We start from the raw sequence: 17,381 nt of genomic DNA on the forward strand, positions 1-17,381 counted from the left end.
TAATCTTGGGCAAGTCACTAATTTTCAGCTTTGGTTTCTTCATCTGTAAAATAAGAATTACAGTAGCCATAATATTTACCTCACATGGTTGTTATGAGGATCAGATGTGATAGTGTATGTGAAGTGTTTTCTCCAAGCTCTCAAGCACTACAGGAATATCAGTTGTCATAAACACAGAGTGCGTGGTGCAGTGAGAGCGTTAACATAGTTATTCATACAGAGACTAGTTCATCATTGCAAAAAACTTCACAGCATTACCATATTTACATTTCTCATTATTTTTTAATGAAGAAGAGGACAGAATGTGTCACTGAGCATGGCAGGTGGAAACAGGTTATTGAAAGTTTTTGTACTATGGAGCTCTTGCCTATGGTACGATGACATCACTTTTAAGAGTCATGGGCAGAGGTAATTCCTTTTTTCCTCTGGAGACTCAGATCAAAGGAACAAACCAGGAGGTAAGAAATCATCCAAGAGCCAACTCATTCATTTTCTGGGAAAGCATTTTGAAAATAAAAAATGGGAAATGGACAACAGAAATGACTAATACTGACTGTAATGATTTTATCCAGAAGTTAAACCATTATAAGTTAATTTCCACAATAAGGAGGGCAAAAAGAGCACAGAAAGCACCAGTCAGCAAACATCTGACTTACTTTCCAAGCAGAAAAGATTACTGCTAAAAAAAACCCCACTGGGTTTGATTATAAACTTTTCTGCAAAATCTTTACAAATAAGAATGAGGGGCAGTTATGAGCAGTATTATCTCATAAAGCAGAGAGAAACTCTGGAAGTTAAAATCAATTTAAAGAAACTTTGGCAAAATATTCAGCTATACAAAATTACCCCAAGGATAGTCAACGATGAAAATGAAAATAGAATTACAAACACAAGAAAAATTTGCAAAAAATCCAAAAAAATATTTTAGCAAACTTTTCTCCATCAACGATAGTTGAACCATCATACTTAATCCTAACATCATGTATTCTGGTGTGCTTTTGGAGAGGTAGAAATGGTATTAAAGCAAAAAAGAGCATTAGATCAGAGATGGGAAAAGTACCTGGATTGGACCAGGTATATGTAGAGGAGAAACATATTGGAGAAATTCAGTTGTGAGGGCATTGAAGGACAAATAGATAAATTATCAGTTGACTGGGAAGATGCCAAAAGTGTGAGAAAAAAATCTGACCTTAATAATGCCAAAGAAAGAGTCAAGAGAGCATCATTAACTACTGATGTATGTAGCTGCTGTCCCATTTATACAAAAATCTGTAAGAAAGTTAACTATACTTAATGAGGACAGCAATAAGGAGCAGACAGGTTTTCCTAAACAGGATTCAACAATGGATCATATCTTTACCATCTTCCATTTAACTAAAAAGATATGAATATAAGGCCACATTGTAGTTTTTCTTGATATAGCTTACAGGATCTTGCACAGCCAAGTGTCTTTCATGCTTGCATTATTCACAGTTTCTTGAAGGATAAAACAGAAATAACCCTATTCAGTGACTGATAATAAACATCATTTGAGGAAGATGTATGTTGACCAGAGGTACTCTGCACAGTGAGGGAGGTGATTTAGAGCAGAATGCAGGTTGAGGAAGGATTCCCTGTGGATGGTGAGATCTTCCAGATGTTCCTATTTGAAAATAACATTGTGCTAATAGAATTAAATCCCAAGACACCACAAAACCTCCATTCAAAAGAGTTTGGCCTGTGCACCCACATAGCAAAGACCAAGTGGATGAGCAAAGCCATGCATTTCAACATGTATTTGGATAGAAACCCTAGGGAGCTCATCCAGCAGTACATATAGGTAGGGCAGACAGTATAGATGGGCAATGAGCTGGACCTAGAATTGAATAGAAGGGGGAAAGGGGACTGTATTGCTTTTAGATCTTACTGATTCCAAGTTTCCTATGAAAATAAAGCCATATTATTCTTTTTTTTTTTTTAGGATTTTGTTTTATGTTTTTATTGTATAATGATTTGTATAGTATTTTTATTTTTTATAATTACATGTAAAAATCAAATTTTAACATTCATTTAAAAATTTTGAGTTCCAGATTTTCCCCCTCCCTCCCTAAGATGGTAAGCAATTTGTTATAGCTTATATATATGCAAACCTGTAAAATATTTCTGTATTAGGCATGATGTGAAAGAAGAGACCAAAAGATAGAAACCATGAAAAAGTGAAAATAATGTGTTTTGATCAGCATTCAGACCCCAACCGTTCTTTCTCTGGATGTGAGTATCATTTTTCCAGATCACCTTTGGAATTGTCTTGGATTACCATTTTTCTAAGACAATCATTTTTCTGGTTCTTGCCGTTTGTCTTTCATTCTCAAAGAGGACCTACAAAATGAGGCCTAAGAACTAAAGGTAAATAACCCAAAAAAGACAATAGGCTAAGACAAATTGCTCTGGACTTTAGAACTCAATAGAACATGAACAAAGGATGTCTTTGAGAAATTGTGTAATTGAAAGGGAAGATGGAATAGTTGCGTGGTAAGAGGAGGGAATGACAGGTAGACAGCCAGAGAGCTTCACTGTTATCTTCTTAATACAGAGAGAAGCAAGGAGGGCTTCTAGCATGTTAAGCTGACCTCCTGTGGCAAACCTTTGGGAGAACATGGATGGGAATCACACAGGATCTAAAGAAATGTATAGATGATGATCACTATTGTTAGCAGAGGTTCCTGAATCACTGAGAAGGACAGAGCCATTTGAGAGTTGAGAGTATATAGGGAGCAACTATTGAAGGCAATGAATGACCTGGATTGTTTTACAAATTTGGCTGTACGTTGGCAGAGTGATAATACTATCCCTAAAGACAGTGCTTCTGTTTCTTAGGCAGTTGAGTGGCACACTGGGCCTGGTGCAGGAAGACCCAAATTCAAATCCCTGTCTCAAGACACCTACAGACTCCTAGTCAAGTCACTTGTCCTCATCTTTCCTCAATTTTCTCTTCTGTAAAATAAGGATAATAATAGCACTTACCTCCCCATGGTTGTTGAGAGAGTAAAAAGGAAATCCTATTTGGGAAGTGCTTTGCAAACCTTAAAGTACTGTGTAAATGGTAGTTATTATAATTCTATTATTTTTGCTAAACCTTATTTATTTTTAGTTTAGAATATTCAGTTCCACAAGCTTTTGACTTTTAAATTTTCTCCCCCTCTCTATTCTTCCCCCTTCCCAAGACAATGCACAATCTGATATAGGCTCTCCATATACATTCATATTAAACATATTATTATATTAGTCATGTTGTAAGGAAGAATTATAACCAATGGAATGAATCACGTATCCTTATAGTATTAATGCCTGTTAGGTGGGAGTAAAGTGGGGTCAACTGCGCAGTCATTTTGATAGCAGCCTTTTCCACTAGGAGGAGAGAACTTTGGTCCTCAGCTAGCCTTTCCTAGATCAGCTCTGTTCGGAAAGCACTTTCCCCCCCCCCCCAGTATAAAATAGAACTACTAAGAGATATTTATTTGGTATTCTAACTGCAGATTTTATAATCTACATGGATGTCTTGATTCTATGTCTCCACCTAGCATTTGTTACCATGTGCTCACAACAGCATCCTTTTATTCCCAAACCAGTATGGCTCTAGGTTTGCCTTGTAACTTCAATTTTCCCCACTTCTATAAGAATTTTATAAGTTGTTCCATCTAAAGGAGAAAGCCTTAAGTACAGAAGTCCATTAAGGAAGAATCTTCTTATTTTTCAATTCAAGCCTTCCATTCTTGCTTCCCTTCTATATTTAACAGGTGTCTCAGGGTTTCAAGCCCTCACTCTATCACTCTTTGTCCTATACTGCAGCTTCTAATTTCTGATAGAAGTTTCTGAGGTTGGTGGGCTAAGTACCTCCATTTCCTTCCTGATGTCTCTGGTGTTCATGGCCTTTTTTTTGCACTTCTAAATTATATGTTTGTTGTTTCCTGGCTTAGAAAGAACAAGTAATTCCCATATGCCCTTAAAAAAAAAACTTTCTGCTTCCTTTATGGCTAATTGACAGAGCCATTAGCTTTATTTAGCTTCTTTTCTTTTCAAGGTGAAAATTGTTTTTATATTTTTTCAAGTACATGTAGTAAACATTTTAACTTTTTAAAGAAACATTTTGAGTTCCAGATTCTTGCTTTTCCTTCTTCTCCCTGTTCCTTGAAGGCAAGCACTTTGATATAGATTATGCATGTGCAGTCATGCAAGACATATTTCCATATTAGTCATGTTGTGAAAGAAAACACAGACCAAAAGAAAAAAACAAGAAAAATAAAATTAAAAAGTATGCTTTGATCTGCATTCAGATTCCCTCAATTCTTTGGAGGTGGATAGCATTTTTCATCATAAAGAATAGTTGTCAATCACATTTTATCGTCATACTAGTATGGCTGTTCCTACTTAGCTTCTTTTCAAATAGCTTCTCCTTTAATGTTTGTTTGTTTTGAAGCTTGTAGGTAGGCAAAACTGGAAACTAAGTAAGATGTGGGTGGAACTGCTCTCTGGGACTTACTATTCATCTGAATAGAGGACGGAGTTCCAAATCAGTTAACCTCTTTTTAGAATGCTCCTAGATACATTGTGATCTAGAAATAAAATTATCTAGAAGAGTATTAACCCACAATAATTAAAGTTAAATTATGTTAAGTGTTTACTAAAGAAAATACATTTCAGTTTAATATGATTGTTCATGTATAGCCTGTATTAGATTGTGTGCTATCTTGAGGAGGGGGAGAGGGAGAAAAAAAATTTGGAACTCAAAATCTTATAAAAGTGAATGTTGTAAACTAAAAAAAAAAGAAAGAAAAAATATTTCTTTAGGGAGGCAACTTGAAAGATCACTGGATTTAAACTCAAAAGACTCTGATTAGAATCCTGACTCTGCCACTATGTACCTGTGTGTGAATTCATCTCTCTCGGCCTCAGTTTCCTTCATTGTAAAATAATGTGATTAGGTTAGATGACCCCCTAATGTCCCTTCCAGCTATGATTCCAAAGACTTAGAACAGTAAGAAAGGTAACATATTATCAGTGGATAGGGACTTGGAGTTAGGAATACTTGATTTTCAAATCTTGCTTCAGATATTTAGTTCTGTGATTCTGGGCAAGTCACTTAATTTTTCTATGCTTTGGGTTCCTCATCAGTAAAATGAGGGGGAGTACTGGGGCTTGGACTTCATTACCTCTAAAATCCCTTTGAGTCCTAAATCTGTTATGCCAAATCTACTTTAAGGATTCTAATGTGTATGTACTATATTTATATTTTCTCCGTGTAGCATTCTTCACATTTAACCCAGTGCTGTTGTTTAAAGAAATACTTCCGTACCCCTCTGAGAACTGAGGGTTTTTTGCCATCAGCTTTTGTATTCATCTCAAAACCACTACAGCATATCCCTTGAGCTCATTAATGGTTGAGTATGATGCCATGTAACATAATATATTATTAAACCTATTATTAAATCTATTCATGATAGAGCCAATAATGAAATTGGAGAGAATCAGTCCTAGCAGTTTTTCTTCCCTTTTCATCAGCAACTTAGAATACTGATGGGAATTTTCATTGAAATCATGATTTTATTTTGGCCACACCTTGGCACATCCTCAAAGAACAAAGAGTGCTGCACTTGAGAACGGAATTGGGATATACCTATCTAGAGGCTGATTGAGCTGAAAAAAAAAATGTTCTGAGACAGCAGCTCTCCCTGTCCTGGATTACCTGCAAGGATAAGTATTCCTTTCATTCACAGGAATGTCAGAATTATGCCTATTTTAGTTTGGGACTAGAATGAGGCCTAGAAAATATGAATGGCTCTCCTCTATTCTTCCATGACTAGAAGGCCAACAGGGAGAGTAAGTATGTGATGTTAATGGCAATAGATTTTAGTCTATCTGCATTATTCAGCAATCCCTAACATCATAATTCCCAAGGGATTATTGTTATTATGCTACTTATCCCTGGGCCACCTTTAAGGTTTGTTGTGGTTTGACCTAAGGAATAATTATTTCATTATTTGAGTTGTTATGTTTTTAGCAAAATTGGAGTGTTAATCAATATATTGATTAAACAGTACCTTTCTGGTAATAGACAAAGACCTAAGTAATTTTACTGGGCTTGGTTTAGAATTGAGAAGCCCTTGTAATGATGGATAGAAGCCAGGGGAGGTGACACAGTGGATTGAGCGCTGACTCTGCAGTCAGGAAGACCTGAGTTCAAATGTGACCGCAGACACTTCCTAGCAGTGTGACCCTGGGCAAGTCACTTAACCCCAATTGCCTCAAAAACAGTGGATAAAATCCAGCCTCAAAGGTCTGGTTTTCACTTCTCATCTCATAACACATGCTGGTGGTATGCCATGGGCCTTATCTTTTAGTACTACAGGCAACTTTCCAAGATTATAAAACCCACTACCCAGGCCATTGTCAGTCATCTTGACATATTATCTTCGATGACTCTGGAGGAGAGAGTGAGGCTGATGACTTTGTACAGTTCTGCTTCATGTAAATCCAATTTACATGAAAGTCAAGACATCACCTTGTGATGTTATTTGCCCTCTTTGAGAATGAAGGATGAAAAAGACAAGATTGTAAATTGCAGAAACGGGGCTGACCTGCAGAAACAGTGCTGACCTGCTGATCAAGGGTATTTCCTCATCTGGGAATTCTCCATGCTAAGAAGACACAGACGGTCCTTATAACTTGATAAAAATTAAGTGGACATACACAGCTTTTGGTTGTAATGTTAAATAACTAACACTAATGTTGTATTTAGAAAGAAAAGAGTTTTGTTGTACAAATATAGGTTAAAATATTTCCCTCCTCCCCAAACAAATTTCTTGGCATTGTTTGCACATGGTTACTAGCACTAGAAGGGAATAAATCATAACATTGAATGTTTTACATTTAATAATTGCCCTTGACTGTATCCTGCTTTTTTCGATTAAGTACAAAACTCTTTTAGAGCATACTAAGCTGTTATTTCATTGCTTTTATATTTTATGGCTTCCAGGGGCACATTCAGAAAGAAGTAAGTACAGCAATAATAATGCTTTGGAGGAAACTTTTACGTGCATGGTAGCAAGCTGTAAACATGCTTATTCACATTAACAATGCTTTGATATGTGGTATGGTAACAAGAGGGTTGGTGCATCCTGGGAATTCTAATGAATGCTTTTGTCACCTATGTATAAGCCTAAGACCATCTGTTTCTTCAGTGAACCAGTCGGTAACGGTCTAATCGTCACCATCAGGCAGCACAAAAATGTTTTATGAAATGGTACTATTGTGATTCTCCAACCTTATGCTATTTCCTGCCCTCTTGATAAAGAGAAATATTTTCCCATATTATTCTGACATTTTGCCTCCATCACACAACCCTTAGGATTTTATTAGCTGAATTTGATAGCCATAAACTAACCCTACCTTCCATTTGTAGAATTGCCTTACTTAAATCAACGTTGCAAATATCTCACAGGCTGTAAATATTCCTTTGTGCTGCTACAGGTGGCTTAGGCTTTGCCTTCAGAGAAGAAATGGAGAAAGGAACACCATTATCTTTTCTGTGATCATTCTGCTTTTTTTCTAAAGCATGTGCATGTATGGGAGGTACTTGCTCTGGGTTAAGTATTGAGTTGACAGGCAGCCATGTTTTTACCTTATAAGGGAAGCATATACACCAAAGACCCATTCCATTTGGGATATTTAGCCTCAGACTCTTTTCTCCCAGTTGCTAGTCTGTATTACTTTGCTTCCTGGTGGAAAGTTCTCTCTTATGGGATTGGGGTTCCTGTTACGGAGCCAGGTACAAAAATCTTTTCCTGGCAGGGTTTTTTTTTAGCAGAACAGTAGGAATTGTGTTTATCTTATGGGAATGATGTTTCTATCACCTGGAGTGTTTAGAACATAGCATAAAGATGTTGAGAGGCATCCTTAGAGTTAGGAAGGGCTGAGTTCAGGTGTCAGCTTTTTGTCTCTACGTGGGAGGTTCCTTACCTTCTCAGTGCCCAAGGTGACTCTCTGAGACTGTTAGTTGCTGAGAGGGTACTGATCTTCATTGATAAAGTAAGTTTTCTCACTTTCTCACCAGTGAAATAGCTGGCTGGTTCAGATCTCCTCAGGGATTAAACTCAGCAAATACTTACCGATGTATATATTCTAGCTTAATTTACAGAGTGCTGAGTTTGCATTCCTTGAGACCTGGGTTCCAATCCTACTTCAGACCATAGTTGTATGGCCATGGATAAATTTCTTAACCTCCTGAGTCTCAACCCTTACTCTAAATGACTTGTAAAGATCACCTGAAATAATGTATATAAAATGTATATAAAAATAAATATATTTTAAAAAGCCTTAAAGCACATTGTAAATATGAGGCATTGGTATGACCCTGCTGTTTCTATTGTTGCTGTAAGGCAAGATGGAAAACAACATGGTCCCTGCCTTCAGGTATCTTATAGGCTAGTAAGGGCGATAAGACATTCACACAAATGACAATAGATTTAAAAAGAGCAAATAACTGACTCCAAACATTTGCTGGACTGTCATATAGAAGGATTAAATTTATAATCCTTATCCCCAGATAAACGAGCAAAAGCTGCAAAAAACAAAACAAAAAAGATTTTAAATTGTTACAAGGAAAATTCTCCTAACAATTAAAGATGTCCAGAAGTTAAATGGATTAACTAATTAGTGTTTATTAAGCACATACTGTGGGTCCCGGCACTGTTCTGATTGCTGTGGACACAAAGAAAGACCTTCCCTACTCTCAAGGTGATATAAACTGATGAAGGAGATAACATATAAACAATTATGTACAAACAAGTCATAGTCAGGATAAATTGGGACAATCTCAGAGGGAAGGCACTAAGAATACAGGGGACATGGGAAGGCGTTTTTGAACAAGGTGTGATTTTAGTTGGCACTTGAAGTCATCTGGAAAAGCCAGGGGGGAGATGGATGGAAGAACATTCCATGCATGGGGAATGATCAGTAAAAACACTTTGGAATAACAAAGAGGCCAGTGTCACTGGATTACAGTGACTTTCCTTTTCCTGCTGGTTTTTGGTTGGAGTCTCTCAACCAGGCATCACACTAAGAGTTAAGGATACAAACATCAGTATTTCCCATTAGAATACAAGCTTCTGGAAGGTAGGGTCTAATGTGTATACATATAAATATATAGGGCATGAATACAATGTGGTTATTGGTTATTGAACTAGCTAAGTGAAGAGGAAGGGATGATGGAGAAGCATTGTGGATACAGAAGTGATACATGAGATTTAGCAAATGATTGGATATGTGGGGTTAGTGAGACTGAGGAGTCAAGGATAAAACTGAGGTTTTCTACCTAGGTTAATGGGAGTGACAGGGTGCTTATGCTCAGACCCAGCCCTAAGACCATATCTCTTTCTAGCTCAAAGTTCCTATCTCTGGCAATAACTCATAAGTGGGCTCCAGTGAGGCAAACTATCTCTGCCTGTTATAAGAACAAGATGACCTATATAGAATTTCCCTCATATTCCCTTGTATCTTGTACCAGCAGAATTATCATATCCAGAGGCCAAACTATAGATGTCAGCTCCTGAAGCTGTATTGTCACAGAGGTAGCAGACCAAAAACACACCCCTTACATGCACCGCCTCGCCCTGGCCAGTAGTGAATGATGCCTTGTGCCCAAGGTACAGAAACTGTATGTTCACCCCCTAGTTGGCATACGTGGCACACTACTCACTAAACTTTTTCTGTATAAGCATTAGCATCACCCCTCTTAGATTTCGAGTTCCCTAAAGAGCACTGCCTGCTGTGTAGAGCTACAGTAAGCTTTTTGCCACTTGACTGGAAGACTGCTTGAGTCCGTGAATTCTTTCCAGACAACTCTGCTGTAAACCTTGGTGTTTTGGGGTCCCTGTACCCCTAAAGCTGCAACAGGAGGATGGTGGTGCCCTTGATGGTCATAGGGAAGTTTAGAAGAGGGTTGGGTTTGGATGGAAAGACAGTAAGTTTTCTTTTTGATATGTTGAGTTTTCTGTACCTACTTTGGATTTATTCTTAAGTATTTTCTTTTCCAATAATTCCAGAACACCAAACATTAATTTCATTGATGAATCTTCCAAGTAAGTTTAGTGTCCTTCCCCTGCCGCCCTCCCCTCCCTCCCCCTTGCCCGCAGTGGTAGTAGTACCCACAATTTCCAAATAGGAGCTCAGTAGCCTTTGCTCTTTTCAAATGTCATCAAAGAATCTGCTGCAGGGTTCAGAACTACAGGTGATCAATTCATCTCATTCATTTGTTTATTCACTGTTCAACAAGCATTAATTGATTTTATGGCTGTGCTAAGTGCTAGGGATGCAAAGGCAAATCTTGGAGATTACATTCTGTTGGATGGGGTGAGGAAGGAACATGTACAGGTTAATACAAATAAGTCAATACAAAGTTATGTGCAAAGTAGAAGTTGGGAGAGCATTAACAGCTGAAGTTATCAGGAAAACAGGAAAGGCCTCCAGTAGAAAGTAGCATTTGAGCTGAATCTTCAAGAAAACTAGAGATGTTAGATCAGAATATGGCAGCTCTAAGCAGATATATCAAAAGATTCTTCTTCCCTTCTCCCCCACCCTAATCTCAGCCATAATATTAGTTACTTCTAATAGTATTAGCAGCTTCCCTTCTAATTAGAATCAGCATTAGAATCAGTACCTTACTTTGAGTTTCTAGGACTTAGTGAACCAAGACTGTGAAAGTAGGCTTTGATATATACTTCTCTAGTTAGGTAAGTAGCTACAGTAATAAGAACACTGAACTATATGCTGTGTCCTTTTTCATCAAAAAAGGGAGGTTGAAAGAGTAGAAGTGTAAGCAATTGCCATGAATTGAAAGAAATCTCATTACACCATTGATTCTGGCTGCTGCTCCAACATCCTGATCTCACTTAGCAATCCAGACCAACACATTTCTGTCAGGGATATGAGCAAGTTCAAGGGCTCTTTCCTTAGAAAATGAAACAAATGCCATAATCAAATTTCAAAGAAATATAGGATGTTAGCATTACTAAAGGGAATAGAGTTCATAATTGGATTACTTGTTATTGAGCCATAAAAAATGATGAAACGGACAGTTTCAGAGGAAACTGAAAAAACCTTTATGAACTGGTGCAGAGCCAAGTGAGCAGAACTAGGAGAACAGTTTATATAGTGATACCAACATTACAGAGAAATGCAAGTTTGAAAGACTTTAGAACTCTGATTGACAAAACGATAGGCCAAGGGTCCATAGGAATGAAAATGAAACACCCCTCTTACCTCCTGATGGAGGGGTGATGAACTTAAAATGCAGTAAGAGACACACATTTTTGGAAACGTGAATGTAGGAATTTGTTTTGCCAGACTATACAGCCATATATAGAGATATGGAGGGCTCTTTTTTGTTATTTTGTTTTGTTCAATGGGGGACAGTTAGAGGATAGGAAGGAAAGATTAATACTTGTACCTGAAATTTTTTAAATTTTAAAAAGAAAGCACTTCTCAATTTAAAAAATCACTGCTTTAGTAAATAATAGAAGGTATGTGTGGGAGCTTTAGAAGCATGATGATAAGGTTTTTAAATTGTTAAAGTATATTAATATATTAAGTCTTTAAATATATTATGTAATATATTTAATATATTATTTAATGTGTTCATAAAATATATTAATATAGTATAAAATACATTAAAATAAAAAAGTAAAATTGTTAAAATATGAAATTAAACTTAAAATAGTGCAAATATGTTAAATTGATGACTTCCAGTTTAAGACAAGAGCAAAGTTATTTTTTGTTTGTTTGGTTTTTTTTAGCAAAAACTAGGTCTTTATACATTGTAGGCTGGTCATTGTGAGAAACCATCATAACCAAGTATCTAGAGCTGGTCATGTTAGCTTTTGAGATTAGGTAGTGGAAGTCTTTGGGGGTTTAATTAGAATAGTTTCAAATCACTTATTCTTTCTGTTCAGTGACAGCTACAGTGATCTTAGTGATGACAGCTTTCCAGAAAGAAAGATTTCTGAAATAGAAGCAAATTGAGACTCCTTTGTGATTCCTCCTAACAGAAGGGACCCAAGCAGGTAAGATGAAATTCTCTGACTCTTCTCCTTTTAAATTTCACTATTCTTTTGAATTCAGTGTAAAACTTATGGTGAGCCTCTGCTTGGGGTTATATTCCCTTTGTGGTTTCTCAGTCCTGTAGTATACTGTAGTAACTGCCAGGGCCAGTGAGAATACTGCTGTGGGCACCACCATCCTTCTAGTCACCCAGGTTTAAGATCTAGGTGTCATCCTTGACTCCTCACTTTCTTTCTCTCTCCACATGTAAGGTATTGCCAAATCCTATGGATTCTACATTCACAACATCTTTTTTACATACATGGCCCTCCCTGCCTCCTTCTCTCTAATAACACTGTCACAACAACACTGTCACAGGCCCTTATCACCTCATATCTAGACTATACAATAATTACCTTGTTTATCTCCCTTTCTCTGGTCTCTTCCAACTCCAATTCATTCTCTACTCAGGTATTCAAGTAATCATCGTAAAATATAGATCTTTATTCAATAAAATCCGGTGACTCCAACATCAAATATGCCCTTTGTTTGGCATTTAAAGCCCTTCATAACCTAACACCTTCCTACCTTTCTAAGTCTTCTTGTACCTTACTGTCCTACACATACTCTGTGATCCAGTGATACTGGCTTCCTTACTGTTCCTGGAACAAAGCATCTCCCAACTCCATTCATTTTCAGTGATTCTCCCGTCCCTTCAATTCTCTCCCTCCTTATTTCTTGCCTGCTGGCTCCCCTGGCTTTTTTTCTAATCACAACAAAATTCCTGCCTTCCACAAGAAGCTTTCCCTGATCTCTCTTAATATTACTGCATTCCTTTTGTGACTATCTCTATGTCTTGTATGTGTCTTGTTTGTTGGTAGCCATTTATACATTGTCTCCGCCATTAGACTGTTTGCTTCTTGAGGACAGGGAATGTTTTTGCCTTTCTTTATATCTTTGGCATGTCTGGTGCTTAGTAGGTGCTTGATAAGGGGCAGATGAAGGAAAATGCTTTCAAATATTTGTTCTTTAGAATTGCCTATAGGTTTACTGTTCAGGGAGGAGACTTCCTAATGATTGCCTTCCCTTTATTTTTCTTCTTTAATCTTTTGTATCCAGGGAGAACTTTGCATAGAAACCCCAATATTTCTATCATATCTCTTGATTAATTTGTATAAGTTTATTTTTGTCCTGAGTTTTACTAACACAAAATAAAATGAGGATTTTATGTGAAATTGTAATGAAACTGTGTATACAGCTTCTTTCTTTCTTTCTCTTTCTTTCTTTTCTCTTTCTTTCTCTTTGTTTTTTCCTTCCTTCCTTCCCTTTTCTCTCTCTCTCTCTCTCTCTCTCTCTCTCTCTCTCTCTCTCTTTCTCTCTCTCTCTCTTTCTCTCTCTCTCTCTCTGTCTCAGTCTCTCTCTCTCCCCCTCCCTCTCACTTTCTGGCCTTGCTTATTTTCTCTGCATTTTTTAAATAGATGCCTCAGTGACCTTTCTTGCTTACTTGTCTTCCTGCCTGCTTCTCCCTCTCCTACTGAAAAAAAAATAAAACAAAGCTCCTGTAAAAAAAAAATGTGCAAGCAAAACAAATCCCTACATTAGTTGGGTCTGAAAATGTAATTTCCAGACTCAATTTAACCTACAAATTAAGTCCATCACCTATCTGTCAAATGGTCCCTTGAATAATTTTGATTATTATTGATAGTAGAGACTCTTAAAGCTGTTAGTTTAGCTTACTACATGAGGGTGTTACCCTAAGTTCTTGATGTCTATGCCAATGGAAGAGCCATCTCTGTAAATTTAGAGACATCTCCATTCCAAATGTTCATACAGGCTATTTGTGCCTGACCTGTGGTAGAGCTTTCCCAACGTGTATTGGTCTGAGCCACAATCAGACATATGGTGTGATGACCCTGACATGAGGTCATTTTGGTTCTCTTTGAGTAAGGACAACAACCAACCAACCAACCAGAATGGAAAATACTTAAGTACAGACTTAGAAAATGATTATAAGTATTTTATTTGAAAACCAAACTAGATCTAAATCTTAGAAAGATTGTGGCGACTGCTACAGTGGAATAAGTATTAGATCTGGGGTCAGAGGATTGGAATTTTGCCTTAGTCACTTAAGATCTTACACTTCCCCTAATGAAAAATAAAGGGATTGACCTTAATGACTTCTGAGGTTCCTTTTAATTCTGAATTGGTGATTCTCTAACAAGGTTGGCCACTTTAGTTTCCTCATTTTTTAAATGAAGAGACTGAACTAGATGGCTTTCATTCCAGCTTTAAAATTATGATCCTATGACCAAATGAGGATTTAAAAAAATGTTTTTTGGCTATAGCAATTCATTAACTGTTTACTAAGGTATGGCAAAGTTGTGATTTACGTTGGTTGCAACTGTGCAAACCAAAGATATTTGCAGCATGACACTATGGACAGACTTTGGACTACGTCCAAAGGACAGCTTTGGAATCAGAGGAGAGTTCAAGTTCCACCTCTAAGATTCACTACATGTATGTTCTTGGCAGTTGGACTTAGATGGCTTCTGAGAGCCCTTCCAACTCTAGAACTGAGATCTCTGTCTTAGTTGTTCAGTTCTTTTTCAGTTTTTCAGTCATGTCCAAATCTGTGTGACCCCATTTTGGATTTTTTTTGCAAAGATACTGGAGTGGTTTGCCATTTCCTTCTCCAGATCATCTGTTACAGATGAAGAAACTGAGGCAAACATGGTTAAGTGACTTGCCCAGGGTCACACAGCTAATAAGTGTCTGAAGGTGAATTTGAACTTAGATCTTCTGTCTCTATCCACTGTCTCAGCCACCTAGCTACTCTGAAGAGGTATTTAACAGATGTTTATGTTCTATTTCTTGGTAGTGTTTTTTTTTCCTCTTCCCCATCACTGTTGTAAATATTAGGTGTCATCTGATACCAGTCTTCTGATAAACTAGTGACTTCTGCTAATCAGATAATGGCAGAATCTCTGTCTTCTAGTTTTTCTTTTTTTGTTTCTATTTGTATTATAGCTTTATTATGACATTATTATAACATTATGACATTAGCCTGTCACCCTAGTCATTGTCTGACTTCCCTGTTTATGAAAAGAAGGTCTTTTGGAGACTTCTGGTATTGGTGTTTGAAACTTTTCACTGATTAAATAAGGGTCATGGATTTTTTTCCCTCTAATGTCTCCTTCTGGGCTGTGTTGAAAAGTTTGAACAGATTTGAGGTATTTCATTTTGTGTCTGCTTTCTCTCCTTTTTCATGCTATAGGCAATAAACAAGTGGTGCTATCACAGTATTTTTGGCTGGTTTTAATGGAACATTTAAGCCCTTTCCCCCTGTGTCATTATTCCTCTGGAGTGTCCCTGGGGCAAGGGAGCCTTTTAGAAGAATACAGTTTTGTTTTGTTTTGAAGCTGGTTGTTAAGTAGTGATCCACCTCACTTATGGAAAAATTAGTGTCCCTTGGATCGTACATGGAGGTGACCACATTTTGTTTTGTGGTAATATTGTCTTTTTTTGGAAGTGGCTGGGAGAATCGGATGAAGATCTGCAACAAGCTTGCAGGTAGATTACTAAAGCAGTTTTTTTTCTCCCTGAGGCTTTAATGACTTTATTGCAGAGTCTAGCTGGCAGAGTAATTTTATTAACTTTAAGCTCAGAGGCAAGATGCTAATAATTGTGGTATCCCTGTAGGGGTTAAGGTAGGCATGGAAATGGATGAACACTAGCCTTTTAGCACAGAAAAATGTCTCAGTACTTGTGTCTTCAGGGTACAGTTTTAAGATCTTAGTAGAGACCTTTTGACCACTGAAGAGGAGTTAATCTTGTGTCACTAATTCTTATTTCAATGAGGGCAAGGACTGAAATAATCTACCAAGAGAAAGGAGAGGAGTTTTTGTCCAAGTCCTCATTTGCAAAGACACTAAGGGATAGATGATATTAAATATTAAATTAAGTATTAAATAGCCATCAGTCTTAATTGTTAAACTTATAAATATATCTTACTTTTTTTTTTTAGCTTACAAATCTGTTGAAGTCATTTGAAGGAACTGCTGGAATGAAACCGACACAACATATAAACCATTTACTACTCCTTTCCAACCAATAAAAATTCTTTCACCCCTTTAACAAATAGATTTGCGATTTAAAACTACTGTCGTAAACTGATTCCAATTCCAGACTTCTGATTTACAACAGAAAGGAAGAAAAAAGAAAAAGATGGTTTCCCTCCTTCTCTTGCAAAAGCTGTTACTGGGTCCTATTGCCTTATCAGAAGGAAAATAAAACTCCTTCATGCAAATGTGGTGGGTTTTATTTTGTTTTGTTTTTGGTCCTGTTTACCATGATGGAAAAAAGATTCATGAAAGCTGTACAATGACTCATGTTAATTGAACCCCATAAGACACATTCAGTGCAAAAGGCAGTAGGCAGGATGTATTATAACTCATTTTAAGACCAAAATTTTAGGCTTTTTATCTAGTGGAACACTTCTCCAGATTTGAATGGCCCCTAGCTTGCTTATATCTTTCATCTTGTTTAGTATTCCTTTCCATTAACATGCAGATTAAGCATTCATGAACTCTATTATATTTCCTGATTTCTACTATTGATTATGCATGGGAAGATTTAGGGTGTTTTGTGGGTGGCTGTGTATTTTTTCCCCTTGAAAAGCATAATTTATTCAGTTGCTGAATTTTGGGGGGTGTTTGGTAAAATAATATTTCTGTGCTGCCAGACACCAAGCATTATGTGAAGGCACCCAATTGTAAATTTCTCATTATTTTTTAAGATTAAAACAGAATAAACCAACTGAATTGTCATTGTGACTGTCAAGAAAATGTTGAGGAAATGCAAGGCCTTCCCTGTAAAAATGGAAGCTTAAGCAACAAAATACTGTATCCTCAAAGACATAGCTTAGGTTGAAAGTTGGATTTGAACTGTGAATAGAGAAATTCACAGAAAAGTAGAAAGGTTAACTGGAAATGGAAAAAGGGTCCTAAGTGAGTTTCCAGTTTTACAGATCAGAATTTCTGAACTCATAATCTGGAGATGAGAAAAGAACTGTAGCCATAAGTGTTTCACTGTCAAACTGAAAGCAGTCTCAGTTGTTGCTTGGTAGCTATTTTTTTTTCTCAAATACTTCGTGGTGTGGAAACCAGTGAAAACCAATAATGGTAGCATGGTTTTGCCCACTCAGCATTCCATGACTTGATAAAAATGACAGGGGAAAACATACATACTACATGGTGCAGAAACCATGGAATTCTTAAATTAATGACCTGATAGACAGCAATTACCTAAGA

The 17,381-nt window shown here is 37.0% G+C and overlaps 1 protein-coding gene across 20 annotated transcripts in view; it reads left to right on the top strand.

Moving 5' to 3' along the window:
* CTPS2 (CTP synthase 2) overlaps positions 1–16,378 on the top strand; it is a 147,458-nt gene extending 131,080 nt beyond the window's left edge. For 10 of the 20 annotated variants that reach the window (XR_011968057.1, XR_011968056.1, XR_011968058.1 and 7 more), the window contains 2 exons: positions 11,985–12,095; positions 16,097–16,378. Coding sequence is in view for 14 of the 20 variants with exons in the window: in XM_072614267.1 (XP_072470368.1) it covers positions 11,985–12,054 (70 nt within the window). In the remaining 6 variants the exon portion in view is untranslated. Of the gene's footprint in view, positions 1–2,151; positions 2,251–7,012; positions 7,031–10,079; positions 10,116–11,984; positions 12,096–16,096 lie in introns of those variants that run through there. The other 10 variants (XM_072614255.1, XM_072614254.1, XM_072614259.1 and 7 more) reach the window with 4 other exon arrangements.
* Positions 16,379–17,381: the final 1,003 nt, after the last annotated feature.

The sequence above is a fragment of the Notamacropus eugenii genome, chromosome 5 (assembly GCF_028372415.1).
Source record: "Notamacropus eugenii isolate mMacEug1 chromosome 5, mMacEug1.pri_v2, whole genome shotgun sequence".
Lineage (NCBI taxonomy): Eukaryota > Metazoa > Chordata > Mammalia > Diprotodontia > Macropodidae > Notamacropus > Notamacropus eugenii.